This window comes from Tauraco erythrolophus, chromosome 15 (genome assembly GCF_009769465.1).
Source record: "Tauraco erythrolophus isolate bTauEry1 chromosome 15, bTauEry1.pri, whole genome shotgun sequence".
Lineage (NCBI taxonomy): Eukaryota > Metazoa > Chordata > Aves > Musophagiformes > Musophagidae > Tauraco > Tauraco erythrolophus.
Genome location: NC_141479.1, coordinates 583772 through 610444, shown reverse-complemented (window position 1 = coordinate 610444; position 26673 = coordinate 583772). Strand labels below are relative to the sequence as shown.

Genomic DNA, 26673 nt, shown 5'->3' with positions numbered 1-26673 from the left:
TGCTCTTTTACTTTTGTCTGCAACAACTGATAATCTGTACTTTCGGCCCTTGTGTGCAAACAGCAAACAAAGAGACAAGGTAAAGAAAACCTGTGGCACGACAAAGAACCAGGTCCCCAAGCCCTGGTTAGAAGGCTTTCGGCACAACGTCGTCCTTCCTCACCGCACCTTGCAGAACAGACAGGCACACTCTGTGCTGGCGTCAGGGCACGATCCGATACGCACCCGCACACGGCTCCAGCTTAGGATGCACTTCTCCAAACAAGAGCAGAGAACCCCCCGACACCCCCAGCTCCCCGCTGGGAGCTGACGCCGTAACCGCACCATCACCACACCGTTCTGTGAACACGCCACACAGCCCACAAGCTATTTCGACTCCTGTAGACCACAGACGCTGCCCACACAGCTTCTAGTGCCGCGAGCTGGGTCTGTGGCCAGTGACAAATGACTGACTGAAGAGGTCTCTACCAGTTCTCTTGTGATTCACCATTCAAACTTGGAGGTGCAGGTTACACCTACATCTGATCCAGAGATAGGGCACGCAAGAAATACAAGGAAAATTCGCCACGGTACCTTATTTTTTGGGAGGCAGTAGGTGTCTGGTTTTCCTCTCCATACTGTTGGTCATCAGTCGAGAACGCAGGCTCTTCCCTAGTGAGCACAAAACCAGACAAGGTGAAACACTTATGCCTTAGCAATGTGACAGGTCCCTGAGGCTCCCCTGGCTCTGGCACACACCCATACCTTGCCAACAGCAAGCTCTTCTTTCTTTCAGTGATTAATCAAATACTTGAGCATGTGGGCAACTGGGGAGAAGGGGAAAAGAGAGTTTTCCCATCTAAGCTACAATTTGATGGAGAATTCAGCTTTTGCCTAAACATGTGCTGTGAAGAGAGTCCATGTCTATGCAAAAAACTATTCAAAAATAAATGGAACATGCAAATCCTAAAACATCTGAGTTTAAAATGTCCCCTGGTGCCTTAAAGGAGTCACAGATCATGCGTCTTAGGCCGTCACTCTCTTTCAAGCGTAGCCACAACTGGGTTGCATCCCCTGACAGCCCTGCTGCTCCTCCCCAGCTAAGAGGTGGGATGCAGGTGTACTGTGAGAAATGCTGTTTTACAGTGGGCTCAGTCCATGGAGAACAGGGGCATAAATAAATGAACCTATAGCTCCAGGAGCAACAGGAATCCATTTCTCAAATAAAACATTTGAGTTGAGCTGTTTTGACCCGTAACTTTTCTGAAAGCAAAAATAAAACTCCAAATTTATTTTGACTTAGGAGTATCAGGATCCAGAACGCACAGTGTAGTGAACTAGATGGTTTTAAACATGCAGGGATCTGTAAATCTTTTTGGAATTTGGTTTGGAGGTGTGGGGTTCACCGTTTTTTTCTTTACTGTTCAATATTATCAGATAGCACAGTCTGCTTTGCTTAGGATGCTGTGGGTTGAAATGTCCCCTAGAGACATAAAACATAATCAAACACTATAGAAGGCAGTGGACAACTTCCAAAGTGGCTAAGAAAACCAGGAGAAAGTACTACATTTAGATTTAGGAGGAAGGAGGGGCAAGAACTGCTGGGAGATGAAGTGTTATCCTTGATACCTAAACAGGATGTAAGAACTACACGAGATGCTGAGAAAACACCATTTGTGTGCACACACACTCTACCTAGGAGGAGGGGAAGCAAATCCTCTGTCTTCTGTAAACCTCAGGACTGCGGTCTCACGACACAAGCTGTGAAGAAGAGAAGGAATCAATCAATGTCACATTTTGGTTATTTATAGGACTTCCTGATTTAAGAATGGTTGATTTTGCTGTTCTAAACTCTTTGGTGACACTAACCACTTAAGACATTCCCAAAGTGAGCAAAAAGAACAATCTCCACTAGTTTTAAATCTTAGTTGGATCAAACTATGTAATATCAGATGACCCAGTTTCTCTGAACCATTCGAGAAAGTGCAGACAAAATTGTAACCCTTGAAAACTCCAGATGTTTTCCAAGAGAAAGTAATACAAGGAGAACTTCCAGCTCTGCTCCAGGAGATGTCACTAGTTCTCATACTCCAGAGATCTTCTCTCCAAAAATTCCCAAGCCAGAGTGCAGGACAGAGTCTAAAACTGCCTCCAGGCATGAAAGGACACACAGTCCATACACTCTCAAATTCTGGTTGATGGCTCAGGCAAAACCAGCTTACAGCAACGTATCACCAAGTGTCAGTGTTAGAAGCCATCTCTGGACCTGCCCCACTTCTGAGGTGACTCAACAAAAGTCTCAGAACCTAACTCTCGGATTAGTATGTTGGGATTAACTTCAGGAACGATTCAAGACCTACATACCTGACTTGTACCTCCACCATCTTCTGGCAAGTATTTACTGACTTCAACAGACTGCAAACGCCATTAACAGAGAGGCCGTTTTGACTGAGACTGAGGAGGAGAAAAAAGGCAATTAGCTGTCTCTGAAACCACACAGGACCGTCCCAGTGGAACGTGGTCACCGGTGTGCTGCATGCTTGAAACCATTTCACTTCAGAAGTGGCGTGGTGCAAAACACACAGGACCACTACTCCTGAGCAAGTGCTTCAGCACTTCAGATGCATTTAGAGCCGTTGCTGTGCATGATGCAGGGGGGTTGGAACTAGATGATCTTTAAGGTCCCTTCCAACCCTAACCATTCTGTGATTCTATCATTCTATGATGGTCTGAGCAAGTGACCAACTTCAGCCTCAGCAGCCTCATGGGCTGAGTCTCATCTTTCCTTAGGAGCGCCCAGAGCTGCTTCTGTAGCACTGGTCTGGGTGAGGCCTTTCCCTCCTGGATCCCTGCTCAGCATCTCCGTACGGTCCTCGCCAGGCTCAAGAAAAGAGGGCAATTCGGTTCTGTACCAGGCAACACTTACTTCAGCTGCTTTGAAATTGGTATCCAAGGGAGGCTTTCCAGCAGGCAACTGCAGCCTTCATCTCCGAGCTTGTTACCTGATAAACTGAGGCATTTTCCAGTTAGTGAGGACTGTTTTGAACAGCGTAAACAACAAAGCCCTCAAAATCAGCTTGCTTTCCTTTCCATACAATTGGTTTTTTGCCTGGACTGTTCTTCTGTTGCAGATCAGTCTTCCCTGATGATCTCTGCACGAAGCAACTTCAGACAAAGAGTTTTACCCTTAGGACAACATGACTTCTATTTTAGCCCCAAAAACATCTTACTTGAGAAAACCTAAGTGGGAGTACAAAACAAGAAACCAAATGAGTGAGCGTTCACTGTCCTCCTGGAAGGAAGAAAGGAAGGCAGAAAACACTGGATGACAAAAATCTCCAGATCCCAATTCAAATCAGTGAGCTAGAAAACTGGGGTTTGAGGTGTAGCTAAATTCACGATCCAGTCTGGACTGAAGTGTCTTACAACAGATATTCCTGCATTTTCCAGGGCAGACAGGCTAGGAGGAGAGCTTTTACAACCCAATTCAGGCGCCCTCATACATAGGCAAATAAGGCAAGGCAGGGATGACACTCATTGCAACGTGCAGGTTATGAAGCAGATCTCTTGCCTTCCTCTGCTCGCATCTCCCACCAGAGCTGGATGGCTTTACAAGACGAGAGAGACAACACAGGAGCAATCTGTGTCCCTTCACTGGCTCAGGAGGAGCCGAGCCTTTGGGATGGCTCCGTGCTGCCTCGAGCGTGCAGCACTGCTTCCTCAGCAGGGCCCGCTCTCTGCATAACTGGCACCTCTGCTTACAGTCTCAGGGAGCCAGAGGCTGCGGTTCCTTCTCAGGAATCGAAGGCTGCTCGGCATTTACCTCCTGCTGAACCTCACCAAAAATCCCTAACCAAGATCCCACTAGACATAACAGAGTGCTGGGACCCTTCCTTGGGGTCAGGCCCCATGTCTCACAGCCCTCCACATGTCACATCCCCGCTCCACGAGAAGGAAAGGAGGCACTTACTCCACTTCAGAGAAACAGGGACAGCTCCGGAGAATGGCAACCATCTCCTCTGCGTGTTCGGAAGACAGGCTGCGATCCTGCACGCTGTGAACACGAAGGGTTAATGAGCAGCGAGGGGACAGCAGGGCCCAGGCATTTCTGGTCTCTCTCTCCAAAGGAGGGCACACAGAAGCAGTACCAAGAGAGGCAGATTTTACCCTCTGCTCCACCACAGTCCTGGGCACATTACTCTGGCTCTCTGCAGCTGGTGCTGCAACAGGGAGTGCAGAGGGACGCACTGGCAGAGCGCTGTGCAAGGGCAGCGCCTCGTGCCAGAGCCGCCTGGCACTGCCATCCACAAGAAGGGGACGGATATCATTATTCCTGCTGTGCAGAGCAGTGAGGGAAAGAGGAGGAGGTAAGGGAGGGCCATTGCCCAGCTTTAACATGCTCAGATAACAAGTCTGGGATCTCCTATTTTGCGAAAGCCCCTACTCTCTTCTGGAGCCCAGGCAAGAAGTAAAACTATATGGCTCTTGCCTTTGGTAGCTACAAGAACATACGACAAGATGGGCATCATCAAGTGAACTCTGCCTCTCCAGCGCTGTGGAGTCCAACACACAAGAAATAGAGTCACTGGCTGGGCCAGATCGGGATTTCTATTGTTATTTTTGTTTACTGATTCAGGTTTATTTCAAATCTTTTCATATGTGGAAATATCCTCTGTCCTTAAGGACCAACACAGCTGCTATTCTTGTCCTTCTGTAGTACGTGTCATCTACAAATCACATTCACCAGCAGGAATTTCAATGCCTTCTCTTACCATAACTTCACATGTCTTGTTGGAGTGACGTGTTCCTTGTTGTCTTCCCGCTTCAAATCCAAAGATCTGCAAACAAGCAAAATATTTGGCCTTTAACACACCTTCACAAAATGTGAGGACCTGGGAGTTGGTTAGTATTTTCTGGAAGAAACCACAAGGTCTGTGTTCTGTCCAACCATTCCATGCAAGGTGAAGGGATTTTCAAGAGCCAGAAGAGCTCCATCAGGAGATGGGAACACAAAGGGTGTCCACACATGATTTCACTGTGCACTTGGATCAACTTGATAACTGAGCCCCAATTCAAAGGTACTACTAAGATGCAGGATGTTTTGCCTCCATGTGGGATTGTTCCAGGCTGCCTACAGCAGCACAAGACATCTGGATCTGAACAGGAACAGCTTCCAGCTGCCTCCAGGCCAGGCTGAGCCAGTTCACACATGCATGGAAAATATTGTGAGGTCCCTCGAGGACTGCACAACACAGGGCAAAGTTAATTCCCTATCAGGGAGCAAGAAATTGTTTCATAGTTTCTTAATTAAGGTCAAAGTCACCCTTCCTTCAAAAGTATGCATGAGCAGGGAGAACACAGGAGTCAGTGGGAGAAGGAGCAAAGCCTTTTCCTTTGTTTATCCTCATGTCCAACTGCTTTTCAGCAGTCTAGCAATAGAAACACAGCACTTTCAAGCTTACACAAGCACTAAGGCATTGTGTTTGTGGAACTGGCTGGTCGATCCATGCAAAGACTGGCTATTTTGGTTACCTTTCTCCTTGCTCAGGTGGATCCAGCTCTGCCAGATGCAAGGGCAGAGGCAACCAGTTCTGTTGCTGAAGTGGTGACATCAAGCTGATGGTTTGAATCAGTGTTAACTCTGAATATAGCACAACCCCAAGTGTAGTTTCTCACCTTGGAACTTTCCCAGAAAAATATATAATCACAGTGTCCTTCCTGAAAAAGAGAACCAAGCCAATGTTAGGGCACGGGTGGAAGGATGCCATTCCTTTAGCAGGGACCAAAGCTGTTGCCTGGATGCTAAATGGGGCCTTGACATCTGCCATGCTAGCACGTTGCCACAGGCAAGCAATCAAGCAGTCCTGTGGCTAAAGGGCAGCAGGACACCCGGCACGTTGAACCAGGGCTGCAGTACAGGCAAGACAGTAACACAGTTATGAAGACTGGGCTGTGATTTTTTTTGCAGGAGCAGCAGTTTGTTGCTAAGAGCTTCAGCAGAAACTCCATTCCATCAAGAAAAATAAGAAAAAACTGTATGCAATTTGACTTGAGTTACACTAAAGATTACGTTGCAAGTTTAACAGGCCAAATTAAGACCAATAAGAGCTGAGATTTAAAAATTCCACCCCTTCTCCATCATCTCAGACCTATGAAAACACCAAAACCTGTAATTTAAAGGAACATAGAGCCAGAGCTGCTTAAATCCATAAACTTTGCTGATTTATAGCAAGTTTATGCTAGCTGGTAAAGAATTTCCCAGTCGATATATTGCAAGAGCTTAAAAGCAAGCTTAAATTCCGTTATATAATACGAAATATTGCACTCTGCAAATCAATTTAAAGGCTAAGGATAAAATGACCTATTTAAAAAATACGAAGAGGAAGCTTATAACATGATTGATTTGAATTTTGTTTCAAACAGAAAACAAAAAGGGGCAAAATTAATTTTTGTTGACTTTGATAAGCCAACAACTAAGCTGTAAAAGAGTGTGCATTTAAAAAGTCAGCATCTGAAGAGACAACTATTTGCTTTTGTAACAGCTCTCCTGTATCCATACCTGACACGCAGTTCAGCAGCGTTTTGACACGCGATGACTTCCTTTGCCAAAATAAGAACAGCATTCAAGGAAAGATCGTTGTTGCTCAGACTGTGAACATAAGAACACAACCTCAGCTGCTGGAATCAACACCACACTCTCTTTTGTTATGCAAATGCCCTCTGCTGGGCACCCAAACACCCTGAAGCACACGCTCTTTTAGTTAGTGAGTTTCTCCAAAACTTCAGAACTTTGCATTTAGGACCCAAGAGAAGCATTATCAGATCACAGTTTTTCTCTGCAAGCTACAGCTCCCCTGAATTTAGATTTGGAGAAACCATCTCTGTGTAAGAGATGAACCACTAACTGGTTTTGGGTTGCGCAGGGAATGTGCTTTACACCTGCAGGACTACACAACAGACCCCCAGCGCAGTTCAACTCTCACTGTAACAAATCCAGCTGAAGTTTGGCATATTAAAGCAGTGTGGTCTGAACCCTCACGCTGAAAACGTCCCCGAAGACACAACACTAGCAACCTCTGAGGATTTCTTCTTTAATTGCACGCCCATTCTGTTTCACTACTTGTTGGACCTCAGTAAATATGAAACACAAGGTCCTGCTTCTACAGCTCCTCTGCTTGTTCTCAGGGCCACAGAGCACCATTCCCGTCCTTTCCATATGTGATAGTTTGATGTGTGGGGGGGTGTTCTGGTGGCAGGGGAGGGGATTTGCTCCCTGTGCCACCAGATCTGAGTCCCATCCCCCTCGGGGGAGGTTGAGCCAAGGCGGCGCCTCTGCGAATTGCCCTATTTAAGTTGGGACAAAGGGGCGGGAAAAGGCTTTTTGCTCAGGAGCGAGGAGAGAGCAGGAGGGCGCTGCCCTCGCTCCCGGCTCCCGGCCGAGCGGCCGCTCGGGCCCGGGCCGGCGCCATGTGCTCAAGATGGCGCCGGGGGAGCCGCATGGGGGACTCGGTAAGCGCCCCACTACCGGGGTGCCCGCCGGGCCGAGCTTCCTCAGAGAGGATTAATATCTAAGAGAAGACAACCACAACGACCGGGTCAGCAAAGATGGAGCAGGAGGAGGGGCGCTGGAGCTGAGGCTTCCCTTGCAATCGGTGTGAGATGGCAGGCGGCCCCCCTGCAGCCAGGGTGTACTCGGCGGAGCAGCGACCCACTCGTGGCCTGTGGAGAAACCCACGTCGGGAAGGAGATGCCTGAGCCCAGGAGAGGTCGTGGAGCAGGGGATGCGCGACCAGGTACTGTTGATAATGGGGCATGGAATGCACGACGAGGTCGTGGAGGCATCTGGAGACCGTGGGACGACCCACGCCGACGCGAGTGGCAGCAGCTCCCTAAGAGGCCGAGACTGGTAAAGCCCGAACTGGTGCGATCCATGGGGAGGATTGCAATCCTGCGGGCAGGACTTACTTTGGAAAAGTTTGGGGACTTTTTCTTTGTGAGTAGGGGATCCACCGAAGCAAGGGAAAAATGGTGTAAAGACTCCTCCTCCTTTAAGAAAGGAGCGGCAGTGAACAACATGGATGAACTGACCTGTACTCCCCCATTCCCTGTCTCCCTGCGCCGCTGGGGGGAAGACAGAGCCAGGAACGAAAGGAAAATAGGGGGTGGGGAGGTGTTGTTTTAAGATCGGGCCTTGTTTTCTCTTTCTCCTCTCAAGTAACCGGTTTCGTTCCCTTTTGTCTTTTGTTAAGTAACTGTTAATAAATTGTTTTGTTTTATTAAGAAAGCCTGAGTCATGTTTTGCCCGAGACCATGTTTGGTGGGTGCTCCCTTTCGGTTCTTGTCTCGACCCTCAGTCCAAAAAAACCACGACACCATAAGATAAGCTGCTCCACTGGGGACAGGATAGCTTTTCCCACAAGCTGTTATCCCGTGTGCCCAGGAAAGCAGAGCATCAGCTACATTCCCCCTTTCCTCCCTCTTTCTGCCATGATTTTAAACACTTCTAATCATACTGCAAAGCCAGTAAGTAGTTCCTGGATGGGATCCAGCAATAACTGCAGGTATTTTGGGTTCACCTGCTTGCATCTGGGAGTATGTGGAAGACCTTTAAAGGCAGAGTCGCTCCCTTTTAACTGGGGTAGGCAGGCACTGCTGTGGCTTTGCCTTCCTGAAGGAGCAGCACAGATTTGTGGCTACCCCTCTCCTGTAATGCAAACTACACTGAGACTCCAACGTTTGCAGCAGCTCTGCTTTGCCTGCTGCTGCTCAAACTGCCCCTGGTGGCTCTTCAAAGGCTTCACATCCCTTCACAAATCAGCAGGTTCTTGCTACCTAAAAAGATGCAGATCCCTGTTGGGATTTTTCCTAGCAGTCAGTCCCTGTCGTGCAGCACTGTGCTGTTACAGCCGTGTTAGAAGAAGGAGAACAGGGCTAACAAAAAGGCTGGAAAGACAGGGATGGAGCCACCCTCTCTTATGCAGAGGTGAGGCATCTCAATCTGAGCCTGAGGAAGAGAGGTGAAGAGGCAGAAGAGGAAATAGTCATGCCAGGCACCAAGTTAAGCACATGCGCTGTAACTCCTGGCGAGGTGTCAGTGGTGCCAGGACTCCCTTGAGATTATTTTTAAACACCTGGATAAGAACAGTGATGCTGTGTCCGTCCCAAACTGAGCCAGGCCTCCAGCCTGGCTTGCACTTAAACGTCTGTGCCTCGGCTTAGTGGCCCACATTTACCCCCCTTGCATCTCTAAGAGTGTCACCCCTTACAGAGACATCCAGCAGCTCTGCTCTGATGAGGATTTAAACTCCCTCTGATGCTACACTTGGCTTCATAGTGGCTACCATTTTTAACAGGTTTAAGTCATTTTTACTCACTCTACTTTCTTCAGTTTTTCCATTCTGGAAAACAGGTCCATCATCCTCTTCACCTCCAGATTCCGTATCCGATTGTCCTGCAAGCTGCACAGATCCACTCTCATTAGTACCCCAGGTCCCGTAGGAACAAGCAGCTGATGTGAAAGTCATTGTCACAACCCACACTCACTTTATTTCCTCAAGCTGGAGGCACTGTGATGAAGCCTGGACCAAGCTAGCCATCCCCTCAGCTGTGATGTTCCCGCCTGTCAACCTGGAGAAACGAAGAATCATTCAAACCAAGCAGAGGAAGGACCAGCATCCCACGCAGCACGTGGCAAGCCCGTCTCAGACGGGCGCTTGTGCCACGCTCCCAGCACACCAACACAGAGAGGTGGTCTGACTCTGCCCCCTGCAACCAGCTTCACACTCCTTTGCAACCAGGGCCATGCAATAGTCCTCTCGGTACCAGCACAAAACAAGGGCAACACACACCCGTGCTGCTCTGTGTAGCACGGCGTTGCTCTCCATGCAGTGCTGCACAGAGCAGATCAGCCTGGAGTAAGCAGATAAAAAGAGAGGACAGACAGAAAGAGAGAAGGTTCTGACCTTACAAGCCAGGACTTACTCTAGTTTCTTCAGGGTCCCCATTCCTCGCAAGCAATTTGAAAGGGCAGCAGCGAAGTCATCACCAAATCTCCTACTACGGAAGCTAAAACATGAGGAAAAGGGAAAAAATGTAAACACAACAACAATCGAAATAAGCTAGCCCACAGAGCAACTTAAAACATGATTTTTTTAAAAAAGCCTTGAATTTCTTTCTTAACAGCCATTGTATCACGTGCTTTTTTGCAGCATCTTTACCTTTTCAAACATCTGTTTAAAAAAACACATTAAACTTGCACATGAACTGCAAACAGCTCAAGAGAGAGCTTCTGCCTTTTGCTGCAGTGACCCCCCGTGTAGGTGCTGCCTCGGATGACGCGCCGGCCCTACTGTGTGTCCCACCAGAGCGGGGACCCTGGCGACACGGGAGGTCACACGGGGGCAAAGCAAGCCCACACAAGGAGAGGGTGAGGAGCTGCTGGGGCATGGGGGGGCTGATTTCAGGCCACACACTTTAAACTTGAGTCATGGAGTAGCCAGAGTTAACCAAAATATAAAAGACACAAGTTTTTTGGGGAAAGTACCTCTCTTACAGAAGGAACTGATGGTGTTGGAAAAAACAGACAAACAGATGAGCTTTCCGGCACACAAGCTCTCCTCTAAATCAGCTGCAAGGTGTACTTATTATGGGATGCATTGGTACAATGCCCCCTGGGCGTTGCTGGGGGGCCATGAGAGCAGAAACCCCTCTACAACCCTGCTGCCCTAAGTGCTTCCGTCACCTTGCCCTAACCCAGAGGGCGTGAGGAACGAGCTGCAGAGGTGCAGTGGCATGATGGACACGGCCCGTGGTCACCGGGAACACTCCTCAGATGATGCTGCTTCTTTACACAGGCTCTGTACAGGCAACGTGCAGCTGAAATCCCGGGGGTCCCACTGCCCGTTGCCCGCCCTTCCAAGAGACAGTGCTCAGAGCACTAGTATCCCGTGGGCCATAAATGAAAGCAAGCACGGACTTCAGTGTGTATGAGCTGAGGAAGGACTCCCAGAAATCCCCCACTCCGTTTTCCTAACGCAAGGGAACAGCCCAGTCACCCTTGGGCACCGGCCCAATCTGCTCTTGGGAAGCAGAGGACGCCGTGCACTGCCCTGTGCCTGCATCAGCAATTCGGAGTCAGGATGTACCACCAGAAATTAAATTTACCACACAGTAAATTAAACGCCATTCCTGTTCTCCTCAGCGGAGCCAGAGAACAATCCATCGCTGTCCTTTTTACAATGCTACCGATAGCCAGGAAGAGCGGTTCTCACGTCTCTTGTTTCTGCTCCTCTGCTTCACAACAGACAACATCGTTCCCTTCAGGTCAAAGTAATTCTCACCCTGGCTGCTCCCCACCTTCTCCACATCAGCAAACACATATTCCTCTAAGTCATGCACAGAAATACAGAATGAGACCTGTTCCACAACAGGATCCCAAGGGATCCTCCTTGAAAAGTCCTTCCAGCATTACAGCACTGATAGAGAGCCTCTGTGAATACAGTTGTCCCCTCCTGTTCACCTGGTTTATGGTGATTCCACTTAGATCACAACTTTCTCATTTGCTTGCAGGATTCGCCCTGCTTTTGTGTTGTCAAGAAACACTTATAATTTTCTCTTTTTCTACTACACTAACTACCCCGTTGTTTGATTGTGTTAATCAAAACAAAGCAACACACAGAAAAATACAGCCAGAATAGATTTATCACCTTAATAACCTTCAATCATTCATAAATTCATTATTTCATAAATTTCTTCAGCATCAAAGTTGCACTGCTCAGATCGGAATTTCTCCCATGGAAAACAAACACCGGGCTTGCCATTCCAACCCCACAGCCCTCCTCGCCACCCACCACCAGCTCGTAGCACTCAGTGTGTTTACCTCAAGTGCTCTACATTTTTACAGCTGGCCAGAACCTCCAAACAGTCAGTGTCCATGAGACATCCCGCAAAATCCAAATGAGTCAAATCCCGGCCCGAGTTCAGGACAAAAACCAAAGCCGACATGTCCAGAGGGGTCAGTCTAAAGTTTTTAAACTCGTACTTGAAATTCAGCAGGCTCCCGATGCGCTGGGCTACTTTGAGGTCTTGCGTTTCAAACGTGCAATGGCAGAGCTCAATGACCTTAGGCCCTGTCAGATGAGTGGCCGCCAGTTTCTCCAGAGACTGCAGGATTGCGTCCTGCTTCTCCTGCACCCAAGCTTCATCTTGTTCAGACAGCAGCATGAGAAATGTCCTACACTCTTTGGACGATAAGCCTGAGAGAAAGATGTGAAAACTCTCCATGAACTCGCTTTTTGTCTTGTTCTTTGATGTCCACTTCGACTTCAAAGAGAACTTCTTCTTCAGGTAGTTCTTGTCCACCCTCTTACTTACCATGAGACACAGTGCTGCAAAAAACTCCTGCAAGCTCAAGTGCACAAAGGCATAGCCAGCCTCCGGGGAAGTGCCACCCGTCTTCACCTCGAAGACAGTCAGCAAGCCGTGTAAGGAAGCAAATTCCTTCACATGCTCTAGAATATCACCAACATAAAACACAAGCTTCTTATCTTCCAGGCCTTTCAGTGCAAGGTCACATAGACCCAAAATGGCCTCCTTATTAAAGTTCAACTGAGTCTCCTCGCCACCTGCGCGCTCTCCCTGCTGTTTGTTTATGAAGATGAGAAGCATTTTGATATAAAACTGTGTCATAGTCTGAGGAAGCTCCACACTCATCTGATGTTTAAGAAGCAAGTACTCCAAACAGATGCACACAACATAACACAGAGCAGGGATGAGGCACATGCTGAGGAGCTTGGTGTTTTTCTTCAGGTGAGCCACGGCTTGTTCTTTGAATGAATGCTGATGAAAATAGTGGCTGACGTATTCCTCGACTTTCTCGTGGTCAAATCCCCAGATTTCTGCTAGCAGATCGACTGTGTTTAATAAGAAGTCAGGTAGTCTCATAGGTCGGCTGGTGACCAGCACTGTGCAACCATGCAGGAGCTTCCCGTGACAGAGGTCTGCAAAGAGCTCAGATATGGACATCCGGGAGGTAAGAGTTGGGTCTCCCTTAGAAGAGGATGACACGTCCATGTTAGCTGCAAACTCATCCAGCCCATCAAAGACGATCAGTGTACGCGAAGCGTTTTCCAGGAGGTACTGGAACACTGCATCGGGGCTGTCTTCTGGCTGAAGGAACAGGTCAAACAAAAGCTCCTTCAGAGTCAATTTTCTTTTTAACAAATTCAGCTGCCGAAACTCGAAGAGGAAAGTGAAGAGAAACTGAGGCAGGATACCTTCTGCCCATTTCTGACAAATCCTGTGCATTAGCATGGTCTTGCCTGTACCTGGTTTACCAAACAAAAAGATCACCTTTGTCGTGCCCGATGAGACCACGCTACAAAACAGATCCGACAGTTTCACGGCTGTATCCGCACATTCTTCTGGTTCAGGAGCACCTGCCACATCCTCTCGGGATTTATCTGGTCTCTGTTTGAAGCGGGAGGCTTTGCTCTGCCGAATGACAAGGTTGACAAAGGCTTGGCCGAAAGGCGTTCGTTCCTGCGCTGCGGCTCCTGCCGCTCTCCTGCTTCCGTATCTCTGGCGGATGGAATCGACGAGGAGACGCCGGTACTTTTCAGCTGAATCTGAGAGAGAAGACAACAGAGTGAGTATGAAGCTGAAAAAGTTAGTTTTGAGCCATGACAGATCCAAAATACTACCACTCATACAGAGAGAAACAATGGCCCTGATCAGAGGCTGCTCCACAGAGCTAGGCACAGACGACAAATCCTGAACTCATGAAAACAATCCATAATTTTTCCTATTTTTACACAGGGGCCAAAGAAGAAGAAAATTTGGGTGAAACAGCTTTATATAAAACCTAAATCTTATTATCTGTGATGAGAATTAGGTATTGGTGCACTAAGCATACCATTCCCTGCTCACTAGCTCCCTGTTCACCCATGCTGGCCTCGTGCTACCTTTGCTCAGCTGCCTGCACCTCGGAACAGACACGACTTTTGCTTTGACAATTTGAGATCCTTAATGGTATCAGCATCTGTCGAAGAGAGAACAGTGGTGACAATTAAGGGCGCTCAGCACCTTCTAAAAAACCCTATCCTCACTGCTGTGAAGTTTGCTGAGTTTTGTCAAGGGATAAGACCTGGTGTCCTGGGAGCATCTCCTCAAGAACTTTCCTGTACACAATCTTGCAGTCACAAACTGGCTCCAGCTGCAGCTGCCAGCTTTGCCATGCTCCCTGGGTTCGCCCACCAGATACTGGGCAGTGCTGGACCATGGGGATTGCAAGGCTAAAAGCAGAGGCAGAGAAGGGTAAAGAAGGGCAGATGATGGAGGAAAGGATGCGGACACTGGTGTTATCCAGCCCATAGGTCTGCTCAGGCTACCCCACCTTTCCTGGAGTTACTCTGCCTCGACTTTGTCATCGCTCATCTATTCAGTTACTTCTCTACTTCAGGGTGAGCTGAAATCATACGAGTTTTTAACGTACAAGAGAAACTGTGGAGCCTTTAGTAGGTTTTAAATTCTCAATACGTCTCCTTATTTGGTTAAAAAAAAAAGAGCAAACAAATAAATACAGGGATGATCTACAGCTAAATGCTTTACCAGCACATCCCACTTGAGGGGAGTCCTTAGCCTATGCCACCTGCATCCCTTCCCCTCAGGTAGAGTTAATATAGTTCTGAAATGGAAACGGATGTTTCTTGTTATTTGCCAGGTCTCATTGCCTATTTCACAACCTGTTGCACTAAGAGTTTAACACAGCTCCTAAACAAAAGTTTCCCTCAATGCAGGAGGCTGATTTCTTGAGTGTTTGGCAAAGAAGTTAAACAGGGCCTTCCTGAGAGCAACGCACACCACCGCTCTGCTGCTGGAACAGCCGCGTACCCAGTCGTTGCCGTTTCACGTCCTCATCGCTCACAGAGCTCCTGCTACAGCGACGTCGAGCAAACCCTGAAAAATGAAGTCAGAAACATGTCAAAAGAGCTGTTTGAACTGCAGCTTATCAGAGCTGGGCAAGACTTCAGCAAAGCATCTGGGGAGCTGAAGAGGCAAAACCGGAGAGACAAACTTATCTGCAAATTCAGGCTGAGTTTATAGAACTGCTTTTGCAAACGTTGGAGTAAAAGCAGAGGTGCATCAAGCTACAGAAAGACAGCTTGGGCTAATCCATTCTCTTGTCCCACCCCAAATACACTACAGCTCTCAGGAGTGACCTAGAGGTCTGGGCTGGTTTGAAGACCCTCAGTGATGGAGCTCCCTGAGCTTCTCCAGGCAATTCACTCCAACACTTCAGATTATTTATACAGATTTTATTAGTGGATAACATCAATCTCACCTGCCACAGCGTGATCTGCTACTTTCCTGTTCTACCCACTTGAGTGTTTTTGCAGAGAATACAAGCAGGTCCTTCCTCCTCCCTGGGACACACGATCAGCTACAAGGATTCAATATTTACCAAGTAACATGAAATGTTCTCCCAGGAACATGACTTTGCGCTTCACAGAGCTGTTAATATCCAAATCTTACCATTCTCAGCCAACAGCAGCTGGGATATCAATAACAGGGAGATACAAGCTGCTGGTGGAAGCCTGGCTTCACAAAACCTTTGCAGGAAACGACGTGAATTTGAAAAGGCATGTTTTGCAAGAAATGTGTTAGGATTAGCAAATGATGCACGGATCTTTTTGCTCGATCTCCTCATTTGCTTAGAAGCACAGCGCTAAGCAGCGCCTGAACCTTAGCGAAAGACTATCCTAACAGCCTGCCAGGAAGCATCCAAGGAAATGACCCTACTGGCAGCACAGCTGCTGGAAGGCAAAAAATACGAGATATGTGCAATTCTGGGCTGGGAGGAGCATACAGAAGTAGAGAGAGCATTGAGGGCTACAGACAGTCTCATCAAAGACTGACAGCACAAGCACTGCAAAGTTACGTAGGGTATGGAGGAAGTGGTTCTCTGGCAGATTTGAGACAGAGACAAACCAAATAGCAGTACCACATATCCCAGCTACACACTGTAGCAAAGCCCACAGCCCAATTTCTTTCAAATGTCCTCCACTCCTCCTCAGGATTTAAGTCCATCCAAAGCAGGATAAGCCCATGTGACGGACCTGAAAGAAAGCAGGAGCAGGAAATATCAATGACTAGACATATCTCAGCTCTGCAGAAAGTTTCTTTGTGAGCAAAGCCAGATGCCAGGTCAGCCTCCACCAACTCAGCTGGCCAGGGGGCACGGGGTGAAAGAGTTAAGACATACTGCTGTGAAAAGCTGCCCTGCATTTTCCGAGAGTGATCACAACCACCTCACCAGTGAGGCTTTCCACAGGCTGGACTATGCATCTGCCTTGCTTTGAGCACAAGAACTGCTCTGTTAGCCTGGGGAACAGCCAGGGAACAGCTATTTCTGGAGAACGCACCGCCCACAGACTCCCAGGGCTGTTTATGGTGTTCATGATGGTGCTCTCTCAGACAGCGAGAACAGGCAGAGCTGGGAGAGGCACGAGTCTTTCCTTTCTTAACTGGCACTAGGAACTTTCAGCACCACTTTCGAATTTCTATTCCACCGGCACCTGGCGAGATCAACCGCCTGCTCCCTCGGGCAGCACAGCAGCTGGCAGCAGCGGTCTGCAGAACAGAAAGGTCACTTGTTTGCAAGATCTGAAAACTGCATGTGAGGCACAAGACAGCAACAGCAGCAGAGACAGGCCAGGCAGGGAGTGCTCGGAGCACGGTGCTGGCAGCCTGTCTCTGCCTGGCCAGGGAACACGAATCACAGATGCAAACACGCGAGCTGTAAGGTACAGAGGGCACTGGCAAACCTCAGCAAGAAGCAGAGCCAGCTCTGCGAGAAGCTCCTGTTGCTGCGAGTGGGAGCCTGAGCCAGTCCCCAAATCCGCACAGCAGGAAAAAAAAAAATAAAGAGCAGCTTTGTCTTCAAATCATCTATTTTTCACCAATGGGCAATGCAGCACAACTCCCACTCCCTGCCACCAATATTAAGCATCTCTACAGGACACAAGGCTTGCACTTGGCTCTCTGCACTTCCAGGGTCCCAGCTCAGAAGCTCCTCTACGCTGCAGCCCACAGAACATAAGACTTCATTTCCTGCAGCTTCCTTTTCCCCCAGCACACATTTCAGGAGCACACAGCAAACTGACAGCAGCTTGCTGTGATAATCCAGATTCTTTTTGCCACTACCTCCACTGTTTATCCTCTCACAAAGCTGGATGCCAGAATCACATTCTTTCTCTCTTTCTGCTGTGACACTTTTCACATGGGGAGGACCTGGGCTGGTGTTTCATTTTCTGGAAACTGAATACCTGGTGACTGAGAAGGCAACTCAGAATTTAGCAGTTTCCAGTTATTCCAGTGACAGCTACGTGAGGGCCCAGGGACATTGCTTAATGGTGGCACATACCTTCAGTATTTTCACATTGCATCAAAGGCTTCTGATGGAGATTCAGGTGATGGATGCTGCTGCAAAGTGCCAAAGGAAGAGGAGGGATCTTGAAAACAAATCCCTCATTTCATGATTTCAAACTCACTCCAGAAGAAAGCCCTAGAACTACTACTACCCATTCTTTCAAGCTCTGATTCCAACACCTCTAAAATGGTTTCTGCTGGATCGACTGTCTGTCTGTTCTTCCTCTAAAGGCCAAACCAACTTCCTCCATCTACCAATGAGCCAACCAAAATAAAAGCACAAAAAGTGGGGATTTCACAGAGTGGGTGGGAGATTACCTTGGCTAGAGAAACTGAAGTGAGAAAGCTCCTGAGCAGAGTCAGGGCCAACAAGGCTTTTTTGAAATTCAGGGAGAGAAAACAAAACAAGAGAGGTTCATCTGGAAAGCACCGAGAACAGAAAAATCAAACCCGAAGCTGCAGTGGCTTCCTCACACCTCGCCAGCTCTGTGGCCAACCCGTGGGACGTTTGTAGCCCTGCCCAGCCCACAGGCAGAGAAGATGAATTCCAAGAGCACAGCACCCCAGGGGCTGTTCCAGCCTTACCTTTTGGCACGGGCGACCGGGCACTCCTATCCATGCGTGCTTCTTGATGCTGGCTGACATTACCTAAAGGAGTTGGATTGGAAATGAAGTACAGTTACTGGTGCTGCTGGCCAGAGCCAAAGGGCAAGCAGCTCACCACGCACACAGTGGTACAAACCAAGACCCAGTATAGGGGCTGATGCAACACAGCCAGGTTTCAGGTTCCCCATCCGATCTTTTCCTTTCGGATTGCTCTAAAATACAGTCAACCTCTGCTTTTAAGGGAGGAGGGAAAGAAGTTTTCACTATGATACATACACACTGTGCTGGCTTTGGCTGGGATAGAGTTAATTTTCTTCAGAGTAGCTGGATTTGTGCTGGACACAGTGCTGGCAACACAGAGATGTTCTCCCTACTGCTGAGCAGGGCTCACACAGGGTCAAGGCCTTTTCTGCCTCTCACCCCACCCCACCAGCGCGCCGGCTGGGGGGGCACGAGGAGTTGGAGGGGACGCAGCCGGGACAGCTGGTCCCGACTGACCACAGGGATATTCCAGACCACACGACGTCATGCTCAGCGTATAAAGCTGGGGAAGGAGGAGGAAGGGGGGGACGTTCGGCACGATGGCGTTTGTCTTCCCGAGTGACCGTTCCGCGTGATGGAGCCCTGCTCTCCTGGGGATGGTGAGCACCTGCCTGCCCGGGGAAGGAGTGAACGCACTTTTGTTCTGCTGCGTGCACGGCTTTCGCTTTCCCTGTTAAAATATTGACACCAGCCCACGGGTTTTCTCACTTTACCGTTCTGGTTCTCTCTGCCATCCCACCAGGGGTGTGAGCGAGCGGATGGGTGGCCATGGTTGCCAGCGGGGGTTAAACCACAACTGACTCAGAGCGTGGGTGGCTTTGACCACAGTGCAGCCAAAAGGAAAGCCCTACTGTTCCCCATTTCTGCAAAGACCGTGTTTCCGTGATCAAACCGTTAGCAGTCAGTTAGCAGCCCAGACAAGGGACTTTTCTGACTCACTGCACGGCTCGAGCCGCCACAAAAGGCCACTGAGCACAGCCAGCCCCACGGACAGCCCTCACAGAGGGAGGGAGATCAGAGGGAGATCCTGCTCAGGCCACTGCGTACCACCACGTACCACCAAGAGCCTGCTGTTCAGATGGACTCATGCCTGAAAGCATCGCTCTCCAAAATCAGATGGGAAACCTTCATACATTAATTCCTCTCACTGTCATTTCCAGCGTTTCCCAGCTGGGAGAGCAGGCCAGGACTCCGGTATTTCTGGCTCTAGCATCAGCACGAGGCACGGAAGAACAGGGCTCCAAATGGGCACAGGTGCTGCACCACGGCCTCACGCAAACACCGTTCAACAGCTCAAATATCCCGACTCTTGCCCTGTGTGCCGTGTAAAGCACAGACAGTCAGTTCTGGTGCCGAAACACTCGATCCCGCTGTTTCTCCACTACTCATCCCAAGCGCTGCTTGGGCTGCCGCTCAGGTTGGGTTTAGCTCACATCAGTTCTCCAGTCCCGCTCAGCATGCAGGCACAAACTCTCTTCCCTAGAGTCACTTCAGCTAAGCCAACCTAGTGGTTAATCTTGCCTAAGACTGCTTCGCTACTCCGAAGCGTGGTCCCATGTCGTCCTCCTCCAAACCACCAACTCCTCCTGCCCACAGCCTTGTGACAGCCCCTGCAACCACATAGCTACGCAGAGGGGTCAGGGTTCACTGAAAGCCACCCCTGGAGCAGAACCAAAAGCAATTCATCTTCAGAAGGATCAGTAACGCTCATCTGTTAGTACTACAGTTAAACCAGCATAAGCCAACTCCCAAACCTTAAGAGACATCTTCTTTTACGATATGTCACAGCATTAAAAGACTGAAACCTGTTTGAGTCTCGAGAGAAAGCCTCCATCAGTGCTTGTGCCCTGTTGCTGGCCTGGTCTTTCCCCCGTTTTATCTCTGCAGAAGCAATGGCTGTTGCAGTTGGTTACCAAAGGCTGCACGTCCGACTGATGTAAGTGAGGACAAGTTACTGCAAGCACGATGTGAAAGACAATACTGTGGAGAGGAACTCATTGTGTAAGGCTTCCTGAGAAGTACAATCCCAACAAAAAACGATTAATAACCAGATAAAGTGATCCAGTAAGGGAGAGGCACATCTTAGCTGCTGCCACAGGCTTTCCTAAAGAGAGTGTGTGCACGCTGCGTGTGTAGTGTACAGTGTCCCTCCTGGTACTGACCACAGCCTTCACAGACCACACCATTTTCTCTAAAGTCAATTGATAATAAGAGCTGGGGAAGTGGTTTTCTTGCTGGGTCTATTTTAAGACTTCTGTATTTCTTGCCTTTCCAGATCAGGAAAATAAAAAACAGCAATTAAAACTCCACAGAACAAAAAGGTAGTATTTTTTTCTTCTTCAAATAAACCTATCAAAAAATTTTATCACAGCTTTACTGGAGAGGGGGTGCATGATTTGTATTGGTTTTGGCTTTTTACGTCTAATTTTTTTGCCTCAACCTACATTTCTAAGCCAAAAGTTGTGCTTCCAAGAAAAAATTACCACAACAATATTCAGCAGTTTCAAAACTTTCCTTCACGAAATCTAGAAGAGAAGACTTGGCAAACTAAACTTTCTCACCAAGAAATATGGACTGAAGTTCAATTTTCTGATTAAGAAAATCACTGCCATCAAGAAACTCCTGAGCTACTATTGCATCAATGTTTTGTCTCTCACAGCTCTATCGTGACGCTCTCCACTCTCACAAAAAGCAATCGGGAATCCTACAGCACAGCACACCTTTCCCTCACATTTCCAACAGAATTAATTAGTGTCTCAAGAACACTATTTTTTCTCTGGGCAAAGTGACTTTGCCCTTGGGGACACTTCCAATTCAGGAATCCAGATGACACAACCACGCGGGTTCCCACAAGGTCCACAGAACCCTCCATCCTCAAATGAGGCCAACTCTTATTGAAAGAGCCAAGAGAGCGCCCACCAACACCAGCAAGGCGTAGCACAACTGGTGAAAAAGCACATCTGAAAACATGAAATATTGCTGTTTGCTGGCAAATTTTTGGAGGGATTGATCTTATTCCAGAGATTATGGTGAAAGACAGAGTGAACCAGAAGGAAAGTCAGATCGTTTTTTAAACCAAGTGGCTTGGTTAAGAAGGCTTGTAGGTGCTTTGATGCCATGGAGAGGACTGTCACCTCTCACCGACGAGGCACTGACCACGCAAGTGAGGGCACTGGTGGTCTCACTGCCTAGACTGGTCTATTGGCTATGGGGGACCCAAGGTGTTGACTGTGTTTAGAGACGGTCAGAGGAAGGTGGTCCAATCTCCATTACCTTCTCCCACAGAACTTATGAGCAGTATCTCCAGATCCAAGGGGAGGTCGCACTCCATGCAGAGGTACTGTGCAAACTGTTTCCAGGTGGCAGGGCCAGCCTTTTCCAGCAGGTCAAGAAGCACTGAGACTTTTTCTCTGTGGTCGGTGATGCCACCCAGGCCAGCCAGGGCTGTCCGTGGGAGGAAGCGCTGGGAGGTCGTGAAGAGCCAGTCGGAACGGTGACTGAGGAATTCCACTAGCTGGGGGCGGGCGCTTTCTACAGCTGCTTCCACGTCTAGATCATCATTCTGAAATGGAGGCTAGCGGGATGAAATCAGAAAGGGTAGAAACGGGCATAGGAGTGAGAGATGTTCATCCATACGGCCCTGCTGTCAAGCAGCCAGCACAGCCCTTGATGACTTGATTTGCTTTTCTACCCCTTGGTCCAACCCAGTGTTTCTTAACTGCCTTACTCTCACCGTGTCCTGTGGCAAATCCCAGCCCAGCCATTACGTGGTGCAAGGACCACAGTGCTCATCTGCACAGGGTGTAACAGGGACAGGAGCAAAGAGCAGTCAGTCTCTCTGGCATCTGTTGACAACGTATTGCTGTGGTGGCCATCTGCCAAATATAACATCCTGGGCAATTTTCACATGCAGCAGGACCTCTGGGGAGGCATGGGACTCTAAGAGCAAGATATTTCCCTGCACAAAGGGCTCAGGCAGCTGTTCTTGCTGCTCATTCTGTGGGGATGAACAACTCATCTGTGCTTTGGTGACAATGTCATCCTCCACTTTCACTTCCTTCCCACAGCAAAGTCATGCACATACGGTCTCCTACCTGCATTGTTGCGTGGTCAGCCTCCTCTCAGTGGTCAAATGCAAAGGTGGCTTCTGCTCCATATCCTGACGAAGAACTGATCTGCTAGCAGCAGCGCTTCAGCACACAGTGACGTCCCAACGCATGCTGCATGCCTAAGTGCAGTTGTCTCACTCGGTGCAGGCACCTAGGTGTAACAACAGAGCAGGATGTAGATATAAAAGGGCACGGGCAATTACACGAGTCCCGGATCTAGAAATTCTGCCTTTGATCTTGGGGTCAGCTGTGAAGCTTTTCATCTCTAGGTAGCAAACTCAACTCAAACTAGCAGTGACCACAAAGTCTGGACATTGGAGGATCCACTACTGGTGTGATGAAATGCAGGACTGAGCCTCGTGCCCCAAGATGCAAGTGAAGGCAGGCTTTAAAGGAACACTTCAAAGGGAATCACAGCTTTCCTGGTGTCACTGCCTGACTTGAGGTGGTCTTCTATGCCAGTCTGCTGCTCTTAGCCCCTCCATGGAAGCTGATGCAGAAGCAGCAGCGGCTTGTTCAAACCAAGCATGCAGTCACACCAGAAAAACTGTGAAAAGCTGATCCTCTGAGGTTACACAGCTCTTGCAAAAGAGTTTCAGGTGCAGGGGGCTGAAAACACCACCAGAGCCAGTGCCAGCCCCGCCACCTCTCAGCAGAGATGGCAAAGGGAACTGTTTCTCCCCACACTGCAGCAGGCACTGGCTGGTGTCCAACCAGCCTTACCACAGGGAAAGGCATGAGGAAAGCGATTACCATCCTGCACAACCCCAAACATCCTGCAGCAGGGCCCCCGCCCAGGCTACAGCAGCATCAGGACTGTGCCATCCCCAGCAGACAACCACCTACGCTGATGTTGAAAGCCAGCTCCAGCTCCAACTACCATCACCCAGAGAGAGCAGCCTCCATGCTCGACCTCCTCACCAACTACCTGTCTGGCATCTGGAGGGGACAGTCCTTCCAGATCCAAGACTGCCGCACTGCGTCTGTACCCACCGCTCCCATGGTTGCTGTAACACCTGGATTTACAAGGGGTGGGGACGGGACAGCAATCAACCTAGTTCAGCAAAAGGGTGCTCCGATGGAAAGAGCCAAGACCTTCCCACCTGCGCACAGACAAGTCCTAATTCATCAGAAAGTTATGCTCATGCTGGAGTGACCTCACAGCAGAGCCCTGCTGCTCCATAGGCCACACTGCACAGAGAGAATGTCCCCTCCCCACATCACTGCTGGGCATGGCACACACCCAGAAGCTGAAGACAAAACAAAAAGCAGGTGCCAGGTTGAAACGCTGGAGGTAAAACTGCTCAAGATGTTTGTCTCACTCATGTTTAAGAGGGAGAGGGACTTTCTGCAAGGGCGTGTAGTGACAGGACATGGGGCAATAGCTTTAAACTGAAAGAGGGGAGATTTCAATTAGATAGAAGGAAGAAATTTTTCCCTCTGCGGGTGGTGAGGCACTGGCACAGGTTGCCCAGAGAAGCTGTGGCTGCCCCATCCCTGGAAGTGTTCAAGGCCAGGTTGGATGGGGCTCTGGGCAACCTGGTGTAGTGGAGGGTGTCCCTGCCCATGGCAGGGGGGTTGGAACTGGATGATCTTGAAGGTCCCTTCCAACCCAAACCTTTCTATGACTCTACAATAGCCCTTCTCCCACAGTCCAGCATCACTCTCTGCCCTCTCTGTACTGCCTCTTCATGCAGCCTTGGACGTTTCAGACGGAGCCAAATTAATGCAGCAAAGGGATATAACCTGAGTGAGTGCTACAGCAGAGGACTGGATGGGAAGGACCCGATCAGTCTCTTCTGTTCCCGCACTCCGAAGGCCGAGCAGACATTCAACAAGAGCAAAACTGGTGATACTGTACGTTCTTTTACCAATCTCTGACTCTTCAGGTCAAAACCGTGTCACAAGTTGGTTATTATGTAGCATCACCATATACTGTTATAATACAGTATCACTCCAAGACTCTACCCAGCTTCCCATTCCAGATCGATCACACTTTCAGGATGCGTTACATAAAAAGCGAGGCAGCTCTGGGATCCACCAAAATGTGGGTAAAACCCCCAGTTTGTAAAAATTCTCTAATGCCTCTCATTCACCATTTTAACAACAACAACAACAAAGTTCCTGGTGAAACGCTAATAAAACCGGGCGAAACCAGAACCATTGTTCTCCTCAAGCCATTTCCACAATGCCAAAAACCAAAACTCTGAGCCTTACTGGAAAGGACTCTACAAGTTTTCATTCAAAATGTTTTATTATGAAACGCATTTCATATTACCAACTATAAAAAGAAGGAATGCAATGAATGCTAATAGTAACATTAAAAACACTGCACATAAAAATAGTAACACAAAAAACATAGTACACTAAAAAAATAATGTTTTCATTAACCGGAAAGCCCAAAAGAAAACATTTAAACATTTCAGATTTAAACCAACTGCAAAATAACAGGGCTTTCTGCAAAACAAACGTCATTTCCCAGTAGCCCGATCAGTTGACCTTTAAGGAATGTCATTTTATGTTTCTCTGGCCATAAAAACACAAATCCGTAGACAGCAATGACTTTATTCCTCTGACGACTGAGAACTACCTACTTAAGAAGATTATATTAAAACAATAAATAAAAAAAATCAGATCCTAATGCCAACGAAGACTGAAAGCCATTCAGGCAAAGAGTAGACTCTCATGAAATAACTAAAGACTCATATTGGAGAACAAAACACTGAAAGGTTAGATGATAGCTCAGACGATGCTACACAGCTCCTACGCTTGTACTGCTCTGCTAAATCAGACCATCAGAAACAAGAGGTGGTGACCTACAGTAAAATGTTCTGAGCTCGAAACGAAGCACAAAAACCTCCCCAAAAGACTTAGAAAACTTATGAGCCCTGACCATGCCCTTGCCCTTCAAATGCAGAAACACCATTAAAACACATCATAAAAATATGCTTCATCTCCCCTCCCCAACTCGCCATTCATGCTGTTCCCAGCCATGAAAAATAAAACTGAAACATGAAGCTCCCTGTTGCAAATCTACCAAACTCTTACATGCTTCGTGGAGTGCGTGCTACTTACAGAAAGCCCAGAAATGCCGCAGCGGCACCGAGAACAAAGTGGGGGTCACCAAACAGAGGGGCTGGGGGGACAACGTCCACTGCCCTGATCTCTTCACTTGCTGCCCCACTGCTCCCCGGAAGCACACAGCCCTTCCGTGTGTTTTGGGAGCTGATAAGCAGAAAGATGGAGCAAACTGAAAGTGAAAACAGTTAGGAATTCCCCAACTGCAACGCATCTGTGGCAAAAAACAGTGACAACAGCAAAAATACCCAAAGGTAAGAGCAGAAGAGCATTGGTCTATTCTAATATCTATAGCTAGATGATACTTAGGTGAAGGTCTTGAGGAGTGGTCCAATGAAATGGGACTCCACAGCAAAGTCTTGGTGGAGTAAATTCTGACTCGGTTGTGGTGGGGAATATTTTTATTTATATGAATATTGTGGCAAATAAGTTGGTCCCAAACAGGATTTCAAATAAAGTTTACAATTTATTAAGCGAATAGAGGCAAGCAAACAGCGCTGGGTGCGCCAGGAGTCTCTGCCCCACCAAGACGCACACCTACCATAGCAGGTTTTTTGTATTTATGCAAACACACTCATAACCCCCCCCCCAAAAGGTCAGTCTCTCCCAGGAAATCATTTCCATAGTCCCCGCCTCAGGATCCGCCTCAGGCTCCTCCTTGACACGCCTTCTGGTGGTCGTGGGCAGGGGTCTTCAGGATGAAGGCCGGAGGTCTTCCTCACTGTGCACTTTTTACCTCTTCCCTAAAATTCCCGATTTGGCTGAGCTTGCAGAGCCAAACCGGTTCCAGCCTGGCCTGTCCTTGAGTGGACATCTGGTTGTCTCCTACCTGTCACTGTCTGAAGACAAATGTTAGTTCTTGTTAGCCCTTATGTCTCCCAGTCTTTGTCTCCCTACAGATGTACGGGTCATGAGTTATACCCTTGCTGGCATTTATCTTGTCCATCCTATCGGCCTTCCCTTCGGGCAGCTCGTATTCCACCACAGGGATCAGCATTTTATAACTTCCAACATTTCACAGAGCTAATATAGTCTTATGCCTATTCCTACACCTATCCCCCCTGTCGATCCCCCCTCTTCGATTAAATTCCTGACTCATATAACGCTGTGATTGAAAAGTCTTGGCTTCAGCTTATATAACACAAACTTCCTTATACGGAATTAATGAGGTTGGGTTAGCAGCAAAAATAGGATATTTCCCAACTTTGTGTTTCTTTTGAATTTTACGAAAACCTCATGACTAGTTAAGGTCTTCAGTCTTCTTTCACAACTGCTTATCCTGGATCAGCACACCTCACTCCCCGTCGTCTGTTTGTGCATCACCTGTCCCATAGTGACACGAATCAAAGGAACACATTTCACGAAGATGCCTGATTATTCTGGCATACAGGGAAAAATGTTTACTTACCGTTTCCACTGTATCCAAGAGAAA

General features: G+C 48.3%; 1 protein-coding gene across 3 annotated transcripts in view; it reads right to left on the bottom strand.

Moving 5' to 3' along the window:
• The window catches only part of NLRC5 (NLR family CARD domain containing 5), a 52483-nt gene extending 27227 nt beyond the window's left edge, over nt 1-25256 (bottom strand). For all 3 annotated transcript variants that reach the window (XM_086621127.1, XM_086621128.1, XM_009984825.2), the window contains exons 1-17: nt 25239-25256; nt 22149-22314; nt 21328-21628; nt 17992-18054; nt 14869-14934; nt 11858-13604; nt 9961-10044; nt 9523-9606; nt 9354-9437; nt 6539-6628; nt 5656-5697; nt 4752-4817; nt 3950-4033; nt 2906-2989; nt 2344-2433; nt 1675-1740; nt 574-651 (exon numbers count right to left, since the gene is read on the bottom strand). In XM_086621127.1, the coding sequence (XP_086477253.1) occupies nt 574-651; nt 1675-1740; nt 2344-2433; nt 2906-2989; nt 3950-4033; nt 4752-4817; nt 5656-5697; nt 6539-6628; nt 9354-9437; nt 9523-9606; nt 9961-10044; nt 11858-13604; nt 14869-14934; nt 17992-18054; nt 21328-21628; nt 22149-22154 (3035 nt within the window). In that variant the 5' untranslated portion in view covers nt 22155-22314; nt 25239-25256. The remainder of the gene's footprint in view (nt 1-573; nt 652-1674; nt 1741-2343; nt 2434-2905; nt 2990-3949; nt 4034-4751; nt 4818-5655; nt 5698-6538; nt 6629-9353; nt 9438-9522; nt 9607-9960; nt 10045-11857; nt 13605-14868; nt 14935-17991; nt 18055-21327; nt 21629-22148; nt 22315-25238) is intronic.
• Between the last annotated feature and the right edge of the window lie 1417 nt (nt 25257-26673).